Here is a 22,143-nt window from a genome sequence, read left to right on the forward strand (position 1 = left end):
CATATTAAATTAGATAATATCCAACGGTGCTTGACACCTTATTCTACTAGGTCGTTAAGGTACAAACACCTCCGGGGCCGCCACCTTTATAGAGGAGTGCTTGGCCATGAATGTGTCTGTCTTTGCACTCAAGTATGATATCAGCAGCCACGAGAAAATTCGTGCAGTTTTCCAGGAAGCCCAAAGGCTAATAACGCCTATAAAGGGATGTATCTAGGCATCCATGGTTCTCAAGGTACGATAAATAACTAGTTTTATAAGAAACAACATCCTAAAGCAGCGTCCTAAAAACTAATGGTGTTTGCAGTCCGCCATGTTTACAAGTATAACCCTTGACCAATGGGCCAACACACTGCGATCCAAAGTCCAAGGTTTGTTTAATCCCAGGCACCACCTCCCGCCCCAGCTCAACTTCTTTATCCTTCTGTCCTTCGTGTGCGGCATAATCAGTGCAAGTGGACAGAGCAACTACGCCTTCGGGTGTGCGTACCAAGACACCCTGGCCAGATCCAAAGCCTTGACAGGACGAAGAACTGTCTCTATTGACCTTGGCATTGTGGAAGGCGTCGGCTACACGGCCAAGCATTAGGGGGTGGGCGCTTTTATGCGCTCCCTTGGCCTGCAACCTATTCCTTAAAACTATCTCCTTGCCATGCTATAATACTACTGTGATCCCACACGCCAAACATGCAATCCAACAAGGGCACAGGTAGTCACGGGGGTCATGAGCCAGGAAGAGTTACAGCGCAACGGGCTTGTGCGCACCCGATTCTACTCTCGATCCTTGTGGAACCACCTGCAGCGCCGGACGATTGAGAAAACAACTGTCACTCACCGCAGTGCGGTTTCTATGCCGGCGCGAGCGGTAACTGGCTCCTCGAAGCACCTCGTCAAGGACGTTCAATCTTCAGAGGGGCGCACTCCATTGTCCGTTAGTCGGGCGATCTGCGAACGACTGTCCGAAGTCCTTGCGATTAGGACCGAGGATATCGATCCTTCCAAGCCAGCACACGTGTACGGAGTAGACTCGTTAGTCGCGATGGAGATGCGGGTTTGGTTCAAGGAGGCGTTGCAAATGGACGTAGCGGTGTTTGAAATCATGAGTAACCGGCCGATTGAGGTTTTGGCTCGTGAGGTTGTCTTGATGCATGTTTGATTACTACAATAGTATTACACACATGATGACAGGATATTCCTAAGGGCTGGGTGTTCATATTCAGTTTCAGAGCGCCTGTTTTAGGGTCCTAGGGCGAAGGAATTGGAAATCTTTCAACCACTCGGCCTCCCTTCACTGGAGAAACCACTGCGTGCGTATTTGAACCTTGTTTGAACCGTTTGGGGGGTGAGCCAGGAGACATACATGTCTCTGTGTCAAAATATTGGGTAGGGCTTGTGGAAGTTTCCTAGGTTCTATTCGTCCATGGGAATTATCGGGCTGGTTCCGCCGGAGGCCATGCACTCTGATCAAACTTTTGTGCTGGCGGGCACTCCCATCTGCTTTAAGAAAATAGGAGGCCAATCAACTAATTGGGGAAGCCTACGCGCATGGGTTCATGTTTGCCAAAGGCTTGAGCTATGCTCCGTGGACGAAGGTAGTAATTTGCCGCTACTTATTCCAACCTTGCCTGAGGAAATAACCTCTGACCTTTAAGTGCTGGCGTTGATCCTGTGGCTAGTAGCGTTGCTAGCCGTGACAACCTGTTGATGAACGGCCTCTAATAATCACACTGGCCCATACAAGGTTGTTTCCCTGCTTAACCAAGGTCTTATGACTAGCCGAGATAGCCTCTGTACCTACTAAGAATACAAGAAATGGTTAGTTGGAGATTTTAATTGTTGATACCATAGTTGGCAAACTTATTGCTAACATCGTTGACAATATTGTCGACAAGTCTGGTAAAAGAAAAGGAAATACAACGCAGGATTGTTCAGTGGCACCCATCTTCCACACAAGCATGTAGAAAGTGAAAATGGCCCTTGTAAAGAAACCAAACCACTGATAAGAACGCGAGCAGTACAAAGGAAAGATGTGGGATCTTGGGAACAGAAAGAAACCACTATGACACCAGAAGCTTGTCGATAGGCCAACAAGGACCTACTGGCAGACCGGGTCGAAAGTGCGAACATGGAAAATGAGGTTGAGAGATATGGCTTGGTCCAACGGCACACCACCAAACCACCGAGACAAGACTTGTCGAACAAGGATCGATTAGCAGGCGTGGTCGAACTCAACCCAGACGGTCCACTTGTCGTCATGCTCAAGGTGGCCGCCAGCCCATGTCTTCTTCTCCTTCGAGTACTTGGGGCAGTCGCGAGCAATCACAGCAGCGCCTTCACGGATGTTGCGGATTCCCATGTAACGTTCGCGCTCACCCTATAGACGAATTGTGTTAAAAATAGAGAAATGAATTGAAAGAGGTGAGCTGGGTATGTGCTTACCTCGTTGCACCACCAGAAAGCACCACCGTTGTTGCAGTAAAGGCGGGTGCAGCGGTTGGCGGGGAGAACTGCGGAGCCAGGATGGTCCATAGTAAGCTTGCCATGCTCATCGAAGCCGCGGTTGGAGTGCTCGGCGGTGCCGATCCAGTGCATGCCGTCCGAGATGGCGGACCACGGAGCTGCGTTGTCTTCAGTGGCGCAGGTCAGCTTATCCTAGGAGGGATATGTCAGTTGAGGCACAACACTCAATGTGAAATTGTTGAGGGAGCTTACAGCGGAGACCATTGCAAAGAAGGCCACCAGGACGGTAGGGATCTGAATACGCATCTTGGCGGTTGATGATGAAGATAGCGACGTTGATGGATGGATGAGGTTTTAGAGACTGATGAAGAGATTTTGACTTGAGTTGAGAGCTGTAGCTGTCTTGCGAGAGTTAGAGGTTGTTGGTGATGAGAGGATGCATCGTTTCTTCGGCGGGAAAGATGGGGCTTTTTATGCAAAGTTGCTGAAGACCGGGAGTCCTGCCTGAACTCTCCTCACCTTCACCATTTTGTGACAAATGGGAGTGGAAGCCATGGATTCACAGCCTGCGAAGTTGGGGAGGGGGTGGCCTGGAGTGAAGTGAATGGAGCTCGAGGTCTCCTGGACTCATCCCAAGTGTGACCATGAGCCAATGCCGGTCACGCAAGTGATGCTGTTTGTCGGCGCGGACATCGACAGGTGCATGTGCCTTACCACAGCTATCCTGTCTGTTCCTGTTCTCCGCATGTTGGGGCTGGTTGTAGGATCTTTGCTTGACACATGGAGGTTGTTTTTGACCGCACAGGTCTGCAGTCAGGCTCTGCTCAAGAGGCATTCTGGGCTTTGCGTTGTTTCTCATGCCGTGTCCCAGCACCTCAGAGCTGCTCGCGCGTTTCGGTCCGACTACAGGTGTCTTTTGCGTGGCTTCCTCAAGTTTGTGATCAACGTTCCTGTACCTCTCGCCTATACCGGTCATCCTGAAGTGGTCGGGAAGCCAGAGATATGCGGTTTCCGGCCCCGTGGGAATGGCGTTCTCTCATGTGCCTAATCCCTCCGAGAGGTAACGGTATCCCGGAGTTCTTTGCGCCATACTGCCTTGCCTTTTGGTGGAGAAGCGGAGCGAGCGCGTGTTTCTCTGCAGGACGACCGGCCTTCCTGGTAGACCTTGACCATGGCTACTTTCAATAACGACTTGCTGTGGCCAGGTTCGGCTGCCTCGGCCTAGTTATCCTTCGCTGCCTGCTGCTCCAGTCGACGTATCATGGCCCAGATCTCCATCTCGTACCAGGTTCCGCGCTACCTTACTTCGTCACCGCGGCAGTGATGATTGGTGTCGAAACCTGGGGATAGACTTACCACTGTCTTTCTGCCTTCAATCCCTATCGTCCGCTCCTCTTGCCCCGATCAAGCGTCCCATTTACTTGCGCGCATCGCTATCTGGATTTCGTCTTTCCACCGCGCCTAAATTGAAAGAGTTCTAGTACGGTAGTGTTTGTGCCAGCCCTCTATTACCTCTGCTATCCTATTCTTTTCATTTTTACCTCTCCGGCTTGCTTAGATATCTATGGATGTACACTGGATGCTGCTTGCGACGGAATTGTACTCGCTTAGGGCTTCGTCAAGAAGGCAGATGACCACCGCGTGCGAAACCCTACCTTTTAGTGACGAAGGTTAAACAGAATCTGTGATTGTTAACCTGATCGTGTCCGGTATGTGGATGTGGCATCTTCTTTCATACTTTATGAGACCCAGACTACTGCCGGTTGTTAACAGACAGAGGTTCTGCAGCAGACCTATTCTTTTCATAGCTCCGCCTTCCTCTCTATAGCGGAGACCACTCATTCTTCAAAGTTCAGGAACAGTAAGTAAGAAGCAGGGCGAACGAACAGGGGCTGGAACTGTCTCTAGCCTGCAACTAACGCCTGCGGTAAATTGAACAGGATACTCCTGGAGCATGCTCAATCTATACAGTGTCGCATCTTGACAAGATGTGGAGTCTTCGGTTTGATAGAAAGTGGCTTAGAATCCACCTTGTACTATGCAGTGACGTCTAATTCCGAGTCTGCGCACACCAACTGCACCTTATTCCGAGGGGACCGAGGAACTCGAGGCTTGTTGGATCTACAGAGCCATTCTAGAAGCACGGCCTCTGCTTACCGTGTGAGGAGTGGGAACCATCCGACGTCAGCTGTTTAGACCGTTCAAGAATAATGAGAGCTCGAGTCGACTATATAGGGAGGGTCGGCCTCTCATCACTGCCGTTCCCCTTGTACTCGGGCAGAGCATCGAACAACAACCCACCTCAGTATGCGGGCAGTCATTCTCTGGACTTGTGGGCTTGCATATGCGGCTCTTGCTGCAGGAGCTACGACCAGTACACCAGGGAATTGCACTGCCAACAAACGCAAGGCTTGGTAAAGCTCCGCTGGCCGGTGAATCAGTCGAAGTGCTAACACTGATTCAGGCACAAGATGAGCGACGCAGAGAAAACCGCGTTTATCGATGCCGAGCTCTGCCTGATGGATTCGCCTCCCAAGATGGGACTCGAGGGGCCAAACAGCCGCTGGGACGAGCTGGTTTATGCCCACCTGGTGCAGTCCAACTTCATTCACTCTGTGGTATGTAGCCCTGTCTGGGTACTTTAGCATGGGGGATTGAGTATGCACTGACTGACGTGAAGGGAGCCTTTCTCCCATGGCATCGTTACTTTGTGCACGCTCACGAGTACATCCTGCAGACCGAATGCAACTACACTGGTGGTCATCCGTATGTCATGACGATCTTGTTCTGGCAGGGACTAATCGGAACGGTATTAGGTACTGGCACGAGTCGCTCGACGTTGGGGCACTGAATGAATCATCGGTCTTTGACCCTGCCACTGGCTTTGGTGGGGAGGGAGGCCATTGTGTCGACGATGGGCCGTTCCAGCACCTTGTCCTGCACCTCAACCAGACCAGCCTCCATGACAACGCCTGCCTGCACCGTTCGTTTGTGCCGGAAACCTTTGCGCTCGCAAAGCAAGAGAACGTCGACGCATGTATGGCCGCAGCAACGTACGAGGAAGCCTGGAACTGCCTCATCGAGAATCCTCATGTCGCGGGCCATCTCGGCGTCGGAGGCACCGTTAGTTGTCTCTCCTGATCTGGCGGTATGTTTTGGATTAACATCTGTATTAGATTGCCGACATTGTCGCGAGCCCTGGCGGTAAGTATCCGTTCAAGACAATGGGATCAGTGCTGACAAGAAGCAGACCCGCTGTTCTACCTACATCACGCCAATCTCGACCGACTCTGGTGGGAATGGCAGGCAGCCAACCTCACTTCGCGTCTGTACCAGATCAGCGGCACCAATGTCCCACCCCAGTCGTATCTTGACGAGGAGAACTTTGAATATCCCTCCGCCGCTCTGCGGGACTACGACGGCGACCCTGGCAATGTGACAACGCTGAACCATACCCTGTGGATGGTCGGTCTAGTCCCAAACGCGACTGTTGGCGATGTCATGGATCTGCATGGTAGGGTTAATTGTGCTGAGTACGTTTATTGAGGTGTTGGGATAGCGACTGCGGAGGTGTTGGGATAGCGACTGCGGAGGTGTCACCTGCATTTGAGCCCTAAGTAGGCTACGATTCATGTATAGTTATATGGACAAGCCACTAGAATTGACGATGCATCATAAGATCGGTGGACCATAGTATCGCGGTTCTATCGGATATACAACCGCTTGTGATTCTTGGCTGACGCATGCGGAGGTACGCTGCCATCGCCATAGGCCATCTGCCCTGCGCATACCCACCAGGGTACCTCTTAGGGACCTTGAAGTACCTCGCCGAATACGTCATTTCCCCTTGACGGTCATCAACGCCTCGGGGTTACTGCATCGGAAACCGTTCGCCAACTCCTATCGCCGCTAGCTGTCTCTCACGTTGACAGGATATAATACACAAGGTACTGCCCACCCACATTATCATTTACAAACATCTCTCTTACAATGGAGTCCCAACAGAATGCCCGTCTCAGTGGCAAGGTGGCTATTGTAACCGGGGGCTCTCGCGGCATCGGGGCCGGTTTGGTCCTGGAGCTCGCTCGGCATGGCGCAAAGGTACTCCATCATTTGACGCTTAAAACAAACAGAGGTCGCTGATATGTCCAAGGTCGCAATCACCTACACTTCCTCTAGCAGTGAACCGGGTTTGAAGGAGTTGATAGACCGTATCGGGGCGCTTGGGAATGATTCAGCTGCGATCGCCATCAAGGCCGACCTCCGAGACCCTGCTTCGCCCGGTTACATTGTGGCTGAAACTATCTGCAACTTTGGTGACAAAATTGACATCCTGGTGAACAATGCCGGCAAGGAGCTTGTCAAGCGCATCGAGGAAGTCACGGTGGCTGATTTCAGTTCCATTTACGACCTCAACGTCCGCGCCCCCATGCTCACGCTCCAGGCCGTCCTTCCCCATCTGCGTGCTCCGGGACGGATCATCAACATTGGCTCCGTTGGAGCACGGCACGGCTTCAAAGAGCTTTCAATATATTGCTCATCGAAAGCTGCTTTGGAAGGCCTGACTCGATGCTGGGCTGCTGAGTTGGGCAGCTCTGGGCATACTGTGAACACGGTGAATCCTGGCCCTGTCCGGACGGAGCTTTTCGATAATATTCCAAAGGAGATTGTCGAGAAACAAATGGCTGATACTCCGATCGAGAACCGAGTTGCGACCGTGGAGGATATCGCCTTGGTGGTGTTGTGGCTTGCAAGTGAAGAGAGCCGGTGGATTACCGGGCAGACGATATCTGCAAGTGGTGGATGGGCCATGTATTAGAAATTCTCACCATGAGTGAATAAGACTTCGTTCGAGCTGCAGTGATTCTGATGACTTGGACCGTTTCAGGTGTAGGAGCGTTCCGTGCTTCTGCAGACAGCACGCGTGCTATAATGGGGCGTGGAACTTTGAGCTGATACAATATAAAGGAGTATTGAAATCTTGGAAGCGTGGTCACCCGGACATTGATCTTCATCGCAGCAGATGCGCTGGATGTCTACATTTCGTTCAGGAAACTACTTAGCCACTGCTGTTATGGCGCAACGGAACAAGTTTTACAGCGCATGGACGACTGCAACCCAGTGACAACCGAGTAAAATGGGTTTGTGTATAGTATACTATGTTGAGAGTATGCTATCCCTTCTTGCCAGAAACTAGAGCTCCACAACCAACTTGGTTCCACTGACTCCAGCCTTGCACTTCCTCAAGCCCTCATTGATCGCCTCCAGACCCTTGCCCACAACAGTCGGGGGAGGCAGACACTGGATCCTGCCACTCTCCAGAGCAGGGGTGACGAAGTCGTTCCAGATGGGAGTCGCAATGTCATTGACCGCAAAGAGCAAGCCGACCCTGACATGGGAAGGAACTCCCTCGGGAGGCGGGTGGACAACAACGATGGCGCCTCGGCCGAGTTTCTGGAGAATGGCTGCATCGTTGCCATAGGTTTCCGGGGTTGAGATGGCATCAAAGATTCCCATGAACTCGTTTCCGGACGCCTCGACAGCAGCAACGACCTTGTCGATAACGGCAGGATCCTTGCGGTCAATGACTTGGGTGGCGCCGCAGCGCTTGCTCAGGTCGAAGTTGTGGGCTCCAGAGACGGCAATGACATTGAGACCGATGGCGGTTGCAATCTGAGTGGTCATGGAGCCGACGGATGAGGAACCACCGTAGACGACAAGGGTCTTGCCCAAAGGCTCGGACTTGTCGAGGGATGGATAGGGGAGTCCAGGAGCGGGAGTCGAGATCCCAGGCATGGCCTCTCTGGGTTCCTTCACGCAGAGCGCACAGACTGCAGCCTCCAAAGCGACGGGCACGACCACCCCGTCGGTGAAGGAGATGGAATCAGGCAGGATGGCGGCTTTGTCGGCTGGGACGACGGTGTAAAGGGCATAGGCCCCGTCCTGGGGGCGGCCGGTGACCAGGTTGATGGCGTGGCTGGGGAGTTAGCATGGAGTACCCTCAGAACATAATTCATCATACCCGATCACTCGGTCGCCCTTCTTGAAGCGCTGGACATCCGGCCCAGTCTCATGTACGGTCCCAGCAACGTCGCAGCCGAGGACGGTAGGCCACTGCTTGACAAAGGCCCCGGTGTCCTGCATGTGGGTGTCGAGCGGGTTGATGGCAACGGCGGCATTCTTGACGACAATCTCGCCAGGGCCAGCAGTGGGAATGGGGGCATCGCCGACTTCGAGGTCGGTTCCGGCCTTGTTCAGCCAGGCAGCTTGGTTGGCCATGTTGATCGAGGGTTATACAGGGGGTTAGGGCTGGGCGGGATATATATTGGACAGAGGGAACAATGAAGAGCAAAGGAACACAACAATGGCTGGTGGTGCTGATTATATACCCAGTACTCAAGGTCACTTAGCGATACTCTTAGGTCATTGCCCATGGTGGCATACTGACACTGTCTCGTGTATACTCTGGTATACTCTGTGCTCGGCGACAGCAGACTCCGGGGTTCCTCTGAGTCAGCGGGCTGACGGCTTGGCACGGCACTCGGAATCTGCTTCCTCTTCCTCTTTCATCTTCCATCAACACTTCAACCATGACTCTACACGATGCCTGTCCGCTTCGGCCCCAACCAGTTCCTCGAGTACGACGACCGCTACGGGGTGCTGCTGTGCCACGAGTGCCAGTACGCCATCCAGAAGAGCGCCCTGCAGAGCCACCTGCTCCGGCACAAGATCTACCGCGCCGATCGACAGCAACTGCTGGACGTGATTGCGGGCCTGCACCTCCTCGAGCCCGATCACGTGCCCCTGCCTCCCCCGGAGTCGCCCCCCATCAAGGGCCTCCCCGTCATCGCTGGCTATCGATGTACGGCTCCGGACTGTGCCAATCTCTGTGCCAGTCTCAAGCGCATGAAGGGCCATTGGAGGGAAAGCCATGGTCTTGCTGATGCTTCCCTTACGCGCCCGGTGAAGCTGCAGACTTTCTTCCGCGGGACCAAGATTCGCTACTTTGAGGTTACGCCTACAGCAGACGATGCTGACGAAAGACGAGATGAAGAGGTTGACGACGAGGAGATGCACGACCAGGAGGAGGGGCAAGAGCTGACGCTGTCGATTGCAACTCATATTCCCACCCCGACTGTGAACCTCGAGACGCTGTCCTACTTCCACCACTTCACATCGACCACGAGTCTTACTCTGCCCAGTCCGCAAAGCCCATTGTCATCAGCCCAATTCTGGCAGACTCATGTCGTGCCTCAAGCGCTGCGTCTGGAATGGCTGATGTGTGGTCTGCTGGCGCTCGCCGCCTGCCACTTGGTCGCATTCACGGACAATAAAGCAGTCGAACAGCAGCACCGGACACGGGCGGCCGAGTTCTCATCCCGATTCCGCACTGGCTGGGGAGAGTCGGTTGCGATCGCTACTGAAGAAGTGAGAGAGGCAGCGATGCAGATTGCATGTTTGCTACGTTGTGCACACTGGGCGTTGGCCGAATCAGCCTCCGACCAGCGCATTATGCCCGAGCCAGGCGTGCCAGAGCAACTGCAGGATATCGTCACCACCATCCAGAGCTCCCTGCCTCCCGCCGCACCGCCTGAACCTGAGACGCCCGTGCAGGCGCTGCGAATGCTCTCATGGAGCTCCCCTGCGCCCGGGAGCAAAATCCCCACAGAGATCTGGAACCGCATTCTCGGTCTCCCGCCTTACATGGCCGACACCTTCCGGAATCACAATGCGCCGGACGTGTTTGCCCTGTCATCGGCGGGTGCGGCCTTGGTGGAATGCAGCGATACGAGCTTTGCGACCGACGAGGTTGGGTCGGCGTGGTGGGGGATGGCGAGCTGGCTGAACCGAGTGCCGCTGCACTTTCGGGACTTGGTGGCGCGCCATGATCCAGCGGCCCTGGTCCTGGTCGCTCATTGGGCAGCGCTTCTGGTCAATCGAGCCGAGCGCTGCGGATGCTGGTTCGTCAGGGGGTTGAGCATGACGATCCTGCTGCGGATTGCCGAGCGACTGCCCGAGAACGATGACGGAGCGGTGCAGCGACTCATTGCGTTTACGATTGCAGCGTAGACTAGCCGGTGCATAGAGGAACTGCATGCTCATCCAGGCCGACGTTTACCATTGCAGCGCAGACTGGGTGGCAGGGACTGCATGTGTAGGCCGATGTGAGACGGAGCCCAGAATGCCGAGCGCCGACCTCCTCGCAAGATCCTGGCCATCACGAAGACAAAGACTCGTATTCTCCAATCCCGCGCTCTATTAATACATTATACATGCAATGTACCAGCTGATACTCCGGTCCCAACCTGTACTACACAAACATGCATCCCCCTCACCGTGGAGGCTCCCCATTCGCCACAGCTCCCGCAGATCACTCATAGATATAGCAGTACCTGTACTTGGTTGGACTCATCGCCTCTACGATCGGAATGTCCGGACTAAAGTCGAATCGCATCGGATCCGCCAATGTCGCGTTGCGGCTCGGTGGGACTGCAGTGATCGTATCGGTCAGCTTACTCCTTGGCAAGGCCAGGATCAAAGACAAAGCGGGGTGGGCTTACAGTTCAGCAAGGTCAGCGTGCCGTCGAGCGCGTACTCTCGCTCGCTGAAGTTGAGAGCCTGCCAAATGCTCCAGATGCGGTCGACCTGTGCGTGGTGGAACCAGAACAGCGGATCGCCCGGCGAGGTGAAGAGGTCGTTGTCGATGCCCGAGATGAACGTGTGGCCGGCTGCATGGGGGCCTGCAAAGAAGACGCTCTGGAAGGTGCGGATGTCGGTCAGATTGACCAGCATGAACTGGACGACGTCCCAGTTGGCCGCCATCTGCAGGAGGGTGTTGTTGAAGTCGCGGATGATTGGACGCGGGTTGTACCCCAGTCCGTCTGGCCGCGGGTTTGGAGGCACGTACTCGCCGTTGTCGTACGTGTACAGCACCGGCCCAAGGTGCTGCTCCCAGTTGACGATCGGCCCATCGTAGATGTGGCCGCCGCCGGTCCCCGGAGGAGTGTAGACGCCGATGGGCGGCGCATCGGGCGGCAGAGGCCACTGTTGGATCGTGCCATTGCGATTGGGGATGTACTCGCCGTTGCCGGAGAGCGAGGTCATGGAGCCATCGTACAGAGGATTGGCGGTGGTGGGCAGGGTGGCCCAGTGCGACCACTCCCAGTACGGCTGGTAGCCCTTGTAGCCGCACTCGTCGCGCATTGCCTTCTCATACAGCCAGAGGAAATGGCGGTGCCAGGCGAAGAAGTTGGCGGTGCCGTGGATGATTGGGGTGTTGAGGATGTGGGTGGCCTGGAAGTCGTCGAACCGCGATCGGGCCCCAGGGACCAGCGCAGGGTCGAAGATGGAGGGTCGCTTGGCCATACACTTCAGCGCGTCGATGTAGTCCCGCCTCTCCCTCTTGCTGAGATTGCTCCTGTCCTTGTCAGCCAATGGCCCGCGCAATCCGGAGTCTGACGTACCATTCTTTGCGCACGGCAAGATTGTCGCGGGAGCAAGCGCCGTGGCGAGGGAGTCCCTGCCGGGTGTTCGATTGGTAGTCGTTGACCAGCCTTCGCATTAGCCTCGGGCTGGTATAGCCGTGGGCAAGGGTCACAAAGAGGGCGAGAATGGCCCAGACAAGAGGCCTCGAGGGGAGCATGGTGATGACGACGACGGTGGATGATGAAGCTCCAGCCTCGACGACAGCCTGATATATAAACCCCCTCGCCTCCAGACGCCCAACTTGCTCGTAGTGCGATCTCTCACGCAAGGACAAAGAAGCGGGCGCAAGGTGTCTCACACCTCGTGTCGCTCCTGCTAGATCGGTTCCTGGCCCTGCATCCACTCGCCTCGCTCTCGATACGATACCCGGGTCTGGCCTCTACGGAGTATTCCTGGCGACTCACGTCAGCACCGCGTGGACTGATCAGCTGGGTTGAGTATATATAGGCAGCAGAGCTCGGACTGTTGGCCCGTCTCAACGAGAACCGCAAAGGAATGCGAGGATAAGCAACCATGACTCCGCCTCTGCTCGCACTCGAGGAGCACTACTACTCGCGCGCCATCTTCGATGCGATTGGCGAGCCCTTCCAGCGCACGCTGCAGGGCGTGCCTGGACTGGCCGACCAGCTGCGTGGCTTGGATGTCGGGCGACTCGAAGCGATGAGCCGCGGCAACATCGCGCTGCAAGTCGTGTCACACGCGTTTACACCGGGTACGAGATCCCAACGAGCCCAAAATAGAGTTCGTATCGGCATGCTGACCACGTCCACCGACAGGCGGTCCCAGCGTCGATGCCTGTCGTGCAGGCAATGACGAGCTGGCGGCAGACATTGCCCGGATCAGCGACCCCCAGCGCTTTGCGGCTTTTGCGGTTCTGCCTGTCGCGGACGCTGCAGCCTCGGCGTCCGAGTTGGACAGGGCCGTGTCGCAGCTGGGCTTCGTGGGAGCCCTCATCGATAACCATGCAGACGGCAAGCACTACGACGGGCCGGAATACGACGTGCTCTGGGCCAAGGCCTGCGACCTCGATGTGCCCATCTACTTGCACCCGACGTGGCCCTCGGCAGACATGACTGGGCATTACATGGGGTCCTACCCGGTCCCCGTGGGCATGAGCCTCGGAGGCCCCGGTTGGGGCTGGCATCCCGACGTCGGTCTGCACGTCCTCAAGCTGTTCGCAGCCGGGGTTTTCGATCGCTTCCCGCAGCTCAAGATCATCATTGGCCACATGGGCGAGATGCTGCCGTTCATGCTGGAGCGGGCCAGCGACATGAGCACGCGCTGGGCGGGCTGGGGTGTGAAGGACCGGTCCCTCAGGCAGGTCTGGGACGAGAACATCTGGATCACCACCTCTGGGTCTTGGAGTCTGGCACCGATGAAGTGCATCCTGCACAACACCAAGGTCGACCGAATCATGTACAGCGTGGACTATCCGTTTGAGTCGAACGAGCGTGGGCTGGAGTGGTTCAAGGAGCTGGAGGCCAGCGGGTTGCTGACCGAGGAGCAGCTGGAGATGGTGGCCCATCGTAACGCCGAGAAGCTGTTGAAGGTGCAGGTCAGGGCCGATTAGCCTCAGCCACAGAGATTACGGTAGTACAGCGGAAGATTGTGTTTAGTCTGAAGGATTCTTGCGAAATCGGAGATATTGTGTGCGACCGTATCTTGACTCCTTGACTCAAACATTCTCCGAGTACGAACGCCTCAGATCTCGGATTATAACCTTAACGTAAAACCAGGCCTATCATCCCCATCCAAGCAGCTAAGCCTCGTATCCAGCAGCCTCGTATCCAGCACCCTCCAGGAACGCAGCATTCCCCTCCAGCACCCGGCGAACACTCTCCTGGTCGTCCTCATGCGGCAAATCCACGCGAGGCTTCAGGCCCCGGTTGAGCATCACGAACGCCATGTGGCGGTAGGGTCGCGGATACGCACGAACCTCGTCCGGCATGGCCAGCGGCGCTGCAGCATCAGCTCCAGGGAAGCAGCAAACCAGCCGGTCGCGCACGTAGATAGCTTCGAGGCGCACGATTCGCCATGCGCCCGTGTCAGACAGCTTCTGCAGCCGAGACACAAGCCGCATATACGAGGCCAGCTCGTAGTCGACGCCGGCCAATGTGATGCCGCTGGTGATGGTGCAGAAGGCCTCGCTCGTGGCGCGGGGGCCACGGATTCGAATGTCGACGGGGTCGAAGGCTGAGTGCACCACGTTGACGCGCCCGGGGTGCACCTGCGCCGACCGTTGCAGGAAGGCGTCGATGTCGCCTTGGAACCTGTTTGTGTCAGCTTGCAGGCGGTGGTCTAGCTCACTGCCCATACCAGGAAACGTCGATGAAGGTCTGCTGGGGGTCCGGGTGGTAGGCGTCGCGGCACAGCGTCCACTGGGCTGTATCGCGGTGGTAGCGCTCTCGCTTGAGCAGATGAGTGATCTCGGAAGCGTCGGATGCCATGGCCATGGCCAAGGATTCAGAGACAAGGAGGTTGTTAATGGACAGGATAAGGTTGGGAGAGGTTCGTGGAGGGCGATGGAGGGCTTATCGACTCCAATGACTGCTCTTATTGAGTCCGACCAGGATCAGGGGACAAAGCACGGAGTACAATCGCACAGGCCAGAGTATCAGGATGCCGAGAGTGATGAGTGATACCGTGAACCCCGAGTATGCGCTGCAGCAGGGCGTCGATCGCTGTAGGGCTGATGATTCGCCCGAGAGCAAATCCCACGCGGTCATTTGCAGGGCATTCTTCAGCTTTTCGTCAGCGATAAGCTTACTTTAGCGTCCGTTAGGCCTATTAGCGTCGCTGCTATTGCTATAGGGCAGGCTGTCGGCTATCCACCAGCTTCCCAGGCGGCTCCTTCGCATGCTCCAACTCCAGGCGTCCTGGGGACCGGAGTCAGTCCAGCCTCGAGTCCTCGACCTCGACGCTCTGAAACACGCAAGCGACGTACTCTGCTCTCGGAAACCCCGGTTACCACAAGAATAGCATCACGATGAGGCCGGTGGTGGCGTTGACTGGCTGCTCGAACCGTCGGCTGAAGACAAGCTGAAGTGGCTGCCAGCCTGCCCTGATCGAGGAGGCCTGAATCTACACGGGGAGGAGGGTATATAACACGGCACGACACCGGCGTCGAGTATGGAATCCGCTCGAGAATACCTGAGAATAGACAGCAGCGCTTATAGACTTGCATCATATAGACTTTCCTTCCTTCTTCCACTGCCAATCATGCCTTCCAAGCACGTCCTCCTCTTCGCCCACGACCGGGTCCCCTTTGCCGCCGTGCACGACCTCAACGTGCGCTCCAAGTTACGCCGCAGACTCCAGACCTTCCTGGCTGCTGCGTCCACCGTTGTACAGCGTCAGGCATCTGCCCTGGACGGGCTCGAGCGGGCCAACATTGGCTCGTTCGAGGACCTCGTGGAACTCGCGGAGACCCAGGGCGCCCAGGCTCGTGGTAGCATTGCTGCTGACTTGGTGCTCTTGACGACTGTCCAGATCGGCCAGCTACTTGTGTACGTGGTTGACCTTGTATGCTAATGTGACTTAGACTGACACCAACCCAGCCTCGCCGAAGACCAACCCTCGCTCCTCTCCGAAGATGGCGCAGTCCCAATGGCCTTTGGGACCGGCCTGCTGGCCGCCGGTGTTGCTGCTGCCGCTACGACTGCCGACGAGATCATCACACTGGGTCTGGAAGCAGTGGCTGTCGCCTTCCGCCTCGGCCTGGTGCTCCAGCGGAGGGCAAGGGATATCGAGGATTCCCAAGGGGCATGGGCACGAGTCGTCTCTGGAACAGCCGACCTGGAGCAAGGCCTCGAGAGCTTCAATGCCTCACTCCGCCCGATGAACCGGGTGTACATTGGCCAGGTTCTGTCGGACAGGATCGTCGTCTTCGGCCCTCCATCGACCCTCGATGCCTTTGCAAAGACGACCGCGACCGTCACGCCCCCTGCCACCACATTCACCCAAGCACCACTCCACGGAGCTCACCTGCCTTCGATCAATGCCAGCGAAGTTGTTGGGTCGGCCCCAGCGCAGGTGGCGGAGGTCTGGAAGCTCGCAGTCGACCAGATCGCTCACAAGCCCATCAACGTGGAGGAGATCGCCGCAGCACTCGTCACTGACCTCCAAAAGACGAACTCAACGGACGTCACTCTCACCTCGTTCGGCGAGTCGTCTGAGGCATCCGGCATCGCAGCCCTTCTCGAGGAGAACGGCGTGGCTGTCGAGGTCAGCCAACTCGGAGCCACCCCCAAGCCCTACGGCGACGACGTCAACAACATCCCTGCAGACGCGATTGCAGTTGTTGGCATGTCTGGACGATTCCCCGACAGCGACACCCTCGACGAGTTCTGGCGCCTGCTGGAGACGGCGACCACGACGCACCAGGTCATCCCCCAGAGCCGCTTCACCGTCGACGACTTCTACGATCCCACGCGCGAGAAGCACAACGCCCTGCTGGCACGCTTTGGCTGCTTCCTCAAGAACCCCGGCGACTTCGACCACCGGCTGTTCAACATCTCGCCCCGTGAAGCCATGCAGATGGACCCCGTCCAGCGCATGCTGCTGATGACCACCTACGAAGCCCTGGAGATGGCCGGCTATTCGCCTCCGACCCCCTCTGCTCCCGGTGACAGCGAGCAGGCCCCGCCTCGCATTGCGACCTACTTCGGCCAGACAATCGACGACTGGAAGAGCATCAACGACCAGCAGGGCATCGACACCCACTACCTGCCTGGGGTCAACCGTGGCTTTGCGCCCGGTCGGCTGTCGCACTTCTTCCAGTGGGCCGGTGGCTTCTACAGCATCGACACCGGCTGCTCGTCCAGTGCCACTGCTCTCTGCCTCGCTCGCGATGCCCTGACTGCCGGCAAGTACGATGCCGCCGTGGTCGGTGGTGGTACGCTGCTGACTGCGCCGGAATGGTTCGCTGGTCTCAGCCAGGGAGGGTTCCTTTCGCCGACTGGCGCCTGCAAGACATACTCCGACCAGGCCGATGGATACTGCCGGGGCGAGGGTGTTGGTGTTGTCATCCTGAAGCGTCTCGCTGACGCCGTCCGGTCCAAGGACAATGTCATTGCGGTCATCGCCGGTGCGTCTCGCAACTGCAACGCCGGCGCTGGCTCGATCACATACCCTGGAGAGAAGGCCCAGGGGGCCCTCTACCGCCGAGTGATGCGCCAGGCTGCGGTCCTTCCTGGCCAGGTCGATGTCGTCGAGATGCATGGCACTGGCACCCAGGCTGGTGATCGTGTGGAAACCACCGCCGTCCAGAGCGTCTTTGCTCCCACGAATGCTCCTCAGCGCGAGAAGCCCTTGATTGTTGGCGCGCTGAAGGCGAACATCGGACACTCTGAAGCTGCTGCCGGCATCATCTCGGTGATGAAGGCGATCCTCATCCTGCAGCACAGCAAGATCCCCACGCAGCCGAACCAGCACATGAAGCTCAACCCTTACCTAGAGCCCTTGATTGGCAAGCAGATCCAGCTGGCCAACGGTCAATCCTGGACTCGCAACGGCAGTGAGCCCCGGTACATCTTCGTCAACAACTTCGATGCTGCGGGCGGCAATGTCAGCATGCTCCTGCAGGACCCCCCTGCCTTTGCTGTGCCATCTCCGGTCTCCCAGTCCGACGCACGCACTCACCATGTCGTCGTCACGTCTGGCCGCACTGCCACAGCCCATGAGGCCAACCGGAAGCGTCTCCGTGCGTATCTGACCGCGCATCCCGACACCAACCTGGCGGATCTTGCTTACACGACCACGGCTCGACGCATTCACAACGTCTCCCGGGACGCGTATGCCGTGTCCTCGACTGCTGATCTTCTGCGCCAGCTCGAGAAGCCGCTGAACGACAAGATTGACTCGGCCGCTCCATCAGCAGTCGTCTTTGCGTTCACCGGACAGGGCGCGCAGAGCCTGGGCATGGGGGGTGCTCTCTACAACACGTCCCCGACCTTCCGCCGCCAGCTGGACTCGCTGCAGGAGATCTGCGACGCACAGGGGCTGCCCACCAAGTTCATCAACGCCATCCGCGGCGGCTCAGACGGAGCCAGCGTCACGGAAGTGGACATGCAGGTGGCCACCGTTGCCCTTGAGATCGCCCTCGCCCGGTACTGGCAAGCCCTGGGAGTGCGACCGACCGTCCTCATCGGACACAGTCTGGGCGAATATGCCGCGCTCTGCGTCGCCGGTGTTCTCTCCACCAGCGATGCTCTCGCCCTGGCATTCCGCCGTGCGACTCTCATCTTCAGCCGCTGCCCGCCGTCCGAGGCCGGCATGCTGGCCGTTGGCCTGCCCATGCGCACCGTGCAGTACCGGATCCGCGACTCTGCGGCCACGGCTGGATGCGAGGTCTGCTGCGTCAATGGGCCTTCCAGCACTGTCGTCGGCGGACCGGTGGCTGCCATCGAGGCTCTCGATGAGTATCTGAAGTCGGACGGCAAGGTCTCGACGACTCGCCTGCGCGTGCAGCACGCCTTCCACACCCGCCAGATGGATGTCCTCCTCGACGAGCTCGAGTCCAGTGCCGCCCAGGTCCCCTTCCACGCCCCGACCCTGCCCGTTGCCAGCACCGTCCTCGGTCGCATTGTCAAGCCGGGAGAGGTGGGTGTGTTCGATGCCAACTACCTCCGCCGTCACACCCGCGAGCCGGTTGCCTTCCTCGATGCGGTCCGTGTCTGCGAAGCTGAAGGCCTCGTCGCCGACCGGTCCTTTGCCGTGGAGATTGGCCCACACCCGATCTGCATTGGGCTCATGGCTGCGTGCCTGCAGTCGACGAGCATCAATGCTTGGCCCAGTCTGCGCCGCGGTGGTGACGACTGGCAGTCCATCTCTGGGGCTGTGGCTGCTGCACACCGTGCTCAGCTGCCTGTTGCTTGGAGCGAGTTCCACAAGGACCACCTCGACTCTGTTCGCCTCCTCAGCGATCTGCCCACATATGCCTTTGACCTCAAGACCTTCTGGCACTCCTACAAGACTCCCACCGCGGCTGCTGCAGTCACTGCCGCTGCTCCGTCCCGGTCTTCTCGCTTGGCCTCCACCACTCTCCACTCCGTCGAGAAGCTGAACAAGGACGGTGACCTGCTCACCGGAACCTTCACCGTCCACCTGCCCGACCCCAAGCTGGCCAAGGCCATCGGGGGCCATGTCGTCGACGAGTCTGCCATCTGCCCAGCCAGCATCTTCATCGACATGGCGTACACGGCGGCCGCATATCTGGAGCAGGAGCATGGAAGTGCCGCCTCCCTGTCGACGTATGAGCTGACCAGCCTCGAGATGCACAGCCCCCTGGTGCTGCGCGAGGACATGGAGGTCCTGCCCGAGGTCTGGGTGGACGCTGCCCTCAACACCAAGACCAACACGGTCAGCGTGCAGTTCAAGGGCCGCAAGGGCACCACGCCTGTCGAGTATGGCTCGGCCATGATGCTCCTGGGCCAGAACGACGCGAGTGTCCGCCGGGATTGGTCTCGCATCCAGCCGCTGATCAATGCTCGCGTGCAGACTCTCAACACGTCCACTCGTCCTCGGGAGGTGCACGCCATGGACACCCTGCTCTTCTACAAGGTCTTCTCCGAGATCGTCGACTACGCCACCCCCTACCACGCTGTCCAGGAGGCGATGATCGCTGCCAACTTCCGCGATGCCTCCATCACCCTGCAGCTGCCTGCGACCGGCGACCTGGGCACCTTCATCAGCAGCCCCTTTGCCGTCGATGCCCTGGTCCATGTCGCGGGCTTCCTGCTCAACGCCGATGTCCGCCGCCCGAAGAACGAAGTCCACATTGCCAACCACATTGGATCGCTGCGCATCGTGGGCGACCTGTCGTCGCCTGGGCCGTACCACGCCTACGCCACGATCCGCGAGCAGGACCCCAAGTCCGGCGTCAGCTTCTGCGACGTGTACGCCACCGACGCCGAGGGCCAGCTGGTCGCGCTCTGCACCGACATCTGCTTCAAGAAGCTGGAGCGCGACTTCTTCGCTCTGCTGACCGGGGCCACTCGCGGTCGCTCGTCCAAGCCAGCGCCCACTGCGCCCGTCAAGGCCATGCCCAAGCGTGCCAGACAGCCTGCCCCGTCGCCGAGTCCCAGCAGCTCCTCTGGCTCCAACACGCCCATGTCCCGGTCCGCCACGCCCAGCAGTGTTTCTGACACGGTCGACCTCTGCACCGAGCTGCTCGAGGCCGTGGCCGAGCGGACTGGAGTCAGCGTGGCCGAGATGAAGGCAGCCCCTGGCACCACCTTCACCGACTTCGGCGTCGATTCCCAGATGGCCATCGCCATCCTCGCCACCTTCCAGCGCACCACCGCTGTCGAGCTCCCTGCTGCCTTCTTCTCCAACTTCCCCACCCCGGCGGATGTCGAGCTGGAGCTGGGCGATTCTCCCGCGGACTTTGAAGAGACCAAGCCCAGTCCTGTCTCGACCCCGGCTAAGGCTCCCACTCCAGTCCGCAAGCAGGGTCCGACTCCGAGCAACACCCTGCTGGCCTTGGTGTCCGACGCTCTAGGCCTCGAGGCCAGCGACCTGACACCCTCGACTACCTTTGAATCCGTGGGCATGGACTCGATGTTGAGCATCAAGATCACTGCTGCCTTCCAAGGTGAGACCGGCATCGAGCTCCCCGCGGCGTTCTTCACCCAGAACCCGACGGTGGGAGCGGCCGTGGAAGATCTGGATGGAGGCGAGGAGGAGAGTGCGCCTGTGACCACCGTCGCCGTCAGCGCCCCTGCAAAGGAGACGACGGCCGATTCAGCCCGCCAGCGCAAACTCGACAGCGCCGTCTCGCGTGCCGTCCTCATCCAAGGCAAGTCTCGATCCCAGGAGGCCCCCTTGTTCCTGACCACCGACGGCTCTGGCACCGTGGAGTCCTACATCCACCTCAAGGCCCTGCCCAAGGGTCGCCGCATCTACGCCCTCGAGTCTCCCTTCCTCGAGCAGCCAGAGCACTTCGACCTCTCGATCGAAGAGATGGCCACCATCTTCCTCCGCACAATCCGCCGCATCCAGCCTCAAGGCCCATACCTGATCGGCGGATGGTCCGCGGGCTCCATGTACGCCTACGAAGTCGCACACCGTCTGACCCGCGAAGGCGAAACCGTCGATGCCCTCATCATCCTCGACATGCGCGCCCCCTCGCTGATCCCCACATCCATCGTGACGACCGACTTCGTCAACAAACTCGGCACCTTCGAGGGCATCAACCGCGCCCGCGACCTCCCCGAGGACCTCTCCGTCAAGGAACGCGACCACCTCATGGCCACCTGCCGCGCCCTCTCCCGCTACGACGCCCCGGCCTTCCCCAAGGGCCGCGAGCCAAAGCAAGTCGCCGTGGTCTGGGCCCTTCTGGGCCTCGACAACAGACAAGATGCGCCCCCCGCATGCATGTGCCGACCGGGCGTTGAGCTCGGCAAGACACTGTACGAGATGAACCTGGACGAGTTCGAGCACTACTTCAACTCGTGGTTCTACGGGCGGCGCGAGACATTCGGGATGAACGGGTGGGAGGATTTCGTGGGCGAGCATATCGCGGTGCACACGGTGAATGGAGGTACGTTGCTCATCCTCCTCTTCTCTATATTACATACTAATTCGTCCAGACCACTTCTCCATGATGTGTCCGCCGTTTGCCAGCGAGGTGGGGGATATTGTTGTCGATACTGTCACGCGGGCGGTTGGGGAATAGACTGTCACATCACATCACAGCACGCTTATTTGTACATTTCTATAGATCTCGGTAGCGTTTGTTGTTTATAGCACTGACCCGAAGAATGTATACCCGTACCTACTGCAGCTCTGTTCCGGAGAAGGCGTAGAGAGTACTTGTCTCCAAGAAAGTGTAGAGAGTACTTGTTCCAAGAAAGCTTAGAGAGTACTTGTTCCAAGGAACCTTTGAAGGCGAAGGCAGCACTTGTCCACATCCCGAACAAGACGTACCTAGGACCTAGATGGGTAGTGACTGTCGGCATATACCGCCGCTATAGGCTGTCCTGATACTCCAACTGGGACTGGCCATGGTGCTCGGACGCATGGTGGGTCTGTGCAGCGTCAGGTATAGTCTCGACCCACCAATCGAGAGTGTATTTCTCAATGCATGTGTAAGAAGATGTGCGAGTATGTCTCGGGGTCTCATCAACTTGATTCAGGGACTGCAGGGTGGAGTGTTTAGGGGTGAGACACCCCGTGTCGAAAACGGGACTCCGCATC

At 57.9% G+C, this 22,143-nt stretch overlaps 10 protein-coding genes across 10 annotated transcripts; 7 read left to right on the forward strand and 3 right to left on the reverse strand.

Annotated features, from left to right (window-relative positions):
* Positions 1 to 724: 724 nt before the first annotated feature.
* On the forward strand, positions 725 to 1,156 carry DSM5745_00001 (acyl carrier protein; the record flags this gene model as incomplete). The annotated part of the gene is made up of 1 exon (XM_026742017.1): positions 725 to 1,156. The coding sequence occupies one exon, from the start codon at positions 725 to 727 to the stop codon at positions 1,154 to 1,156; it is 432 nt and encodes a 143-aa protein (XP_026607862.1).
* A 1,053-nt stretch (positions 1,157 to 2,209) lies between these two features.
* On the reverse strand, positions 2,210 to 2,766 carry DSM5745_00002 (uncharacterized protein; the record flags this gene model as incomplete). The annotated part of the gene is made up of 3 exons (XM_026742018.1): positions 2,210 to 2,374; positions 2,440 to 2,652; positions 2,713 to 2,766. The coding sequence occupies 3 exons, from the start codon at positions 2,764 to 2,766 to the stop codon at positions 2,210 to 2,212; spliced, it is 432 nt and encodes a 143-aa protein (XP_026607863.1).
* Positions 2,767 to 4,767: 2,001 nt separating this feature from the next.
* Positions 4,768 to 6,006, forward strand: DSM5745_00003 (tyrosinase family protein; the record flags this gene model as incomplete). Its single annotated transcript, XM_026742019.1, has 6 exons — positions 4,768 to 4,874; positions 4,925 to 5,078; positions 5,141 to 5,226; positions 5,277 to 5,583; positions 5,637 to 5,664; positions 5,711 to 6,006. The coding sequence occupies 6 exons, from the start codon at positions 4,768 to 4,770 to the stop codon at positions 6,004 to 6,006; spliced, it is 978 nt and encodes a 325-aa protein (XP_026607864.1).
* A 444-nt stretch (positions 6,007 to 6,450) lies between these two features.
* On the forward strand, positions 6,451 to 7,279 carry DSM5745_00004 (SDR family NAD(P)-dependent oxidoreductase; the record flags this gene model as incomplete). The annotated part of the gene is made up of 2 exons (XM_026742020.1): positions 6,451 to 6,561; positions 6,614 to 7,279. 2 exons carry the CDS (start codon positions 6,451 to 6,453, stop codon positions 7,277 to 7,279), a joined length of 777 nt encoding a protein of 258 aa, XP_026607865.1.
* Positions 7,280 to 7,653: 374 nt separating this feature from the next.
* Positions 7,654 to 8,739, reverse strand: DSM5745_00005 (zinc-binding alcohol dehydrogenase family protein; the record flags this gene model as incomplete). Its single annotated transcript, XM_026742021.1, has 2 exons — positions 7,654 to 8,437; positions 8,483 to 8,739. 2 exons carry the CDS (start codon positions 8,737 to 8,739, stop codon positions 7,654 to 7,656), a joined length of 1,041 nt encoding a protein of 346 aa, XP_026607866.1.
* A 324-nt stretch (positions 8,740 to 9,063) lies between these two features.
* Positions 9,064 to 10,530, forward strand: DSM5745_00006 (Orsellinic acid biosynthesis cluster protein D; the record flags this gene model as incomplete). Its single annotated transcript, XM_026742022.1, has 1 exon — positions 9,064 to 10,530. One exon carries the CDS (start codon positions 9,064 to 9,066, stop codon positions 10,528 to 10,530), a length of 1,467 nt encoding a protein of 488 aa, XP_026607867.1.
* Positions 10,531 to 10,889: 359 nt separating this feature from the next.
* DSM5745_00007 (uncharacterized protein) lies at positions 10,890 to 12,127 on the forward strand (the record flags this gene model as incomplete). Its single annotated transcript, XM_026742023.1, has 3 exons — positions 10,890 to 11,032; positions 11,079 to 11,886; positions 12,026 to 12,127. 3 exons carry the CDS (start codon positions 10,890 to 10,892, stop codon positions 12,125 to 12,127), a joined length of 1,053 nt encoding a protein of 350 aa, XP_026607868.1.
* A 332-nt stretch (positions 12,128 to 12,459) lies between these two features.
* On the forward strand, positions 12,460 to 13,516 carry DSM5745_00008 (amidohydrolase family protein; the record flags this gene model as incomplete). Its single annotated transcript, XM_026742024.1, has 2 exons — positions 12,460 to 12,658; positions 12,723 to 13,516. The coding sequence occupies 2 exons, from the start codon at positions 12,460 to 12,462 to the stop codon at positions 13,514 to 13,516; spliced, it is 993 nt and encodes a 330-aa protein (XP_026607869.1).
* Positions 13,517 to 13,705: 189 nt separating this feature from the next.
* On the reverse strand, positions 13,706 to 14,393 carry DSM5745_00009 (uncharacterized protein; the record flags this gene model as incomplete). Its single annotated transcript, XM_026742025.1, has 2 exons — positions 13,706 to 14,216; positions 14,263 to 14,393. The coding sequence occupies 2 exons, from the start codon at positions 14,391 to 14,393 to the stop codon at positions 13,706 to 13,708; spliced, it is 642 nt and encodes a 213-aa protein (XP_026607870.1).
* A 772-nt stretch (positions 14,394 to 15,165) lies between these two features.
* Positions 15,166 to 21,622, forward strand: DSM5745_00010 (Orsellinic acid synthase; the record flags this gene model as incomplete). The annotated part of the gene is made up of 3 exons (XM_026742026.1): positions 15,166 to 15,452; positions 15,504 to 21,487; positions 21,537 to 21,622. The coding sequence occupies 3 exons, from the start codon at positions 15,166 to 15,168 to the stop codon at positions 21,620 to 21,622; spliced, it is 6,357 nt and encodes a 2,118-aa protein (XP_026607871.1).
* Between the last annotated feature and the right edge of the window lie 521 nt (positions 21,623 to 22,143).

The sequence above is a fragment of the Aspergillus mulundensis genome (genome assembly GCF_003369625.1).
Source record: "Aspergillus mulundensis strain DSM 5745 chromosome Unknown scaffold_0, whole genome shotgun sequence".
In the NCBI taxonomy this organism is placed as follows: domain Eukaryota; kingdom Fungi; phylum Ascomycota; class Eurotiomycetes; order Eurotiales; family Aspergillaceae; genus Aspergillus; species Aspergillus mulundensis.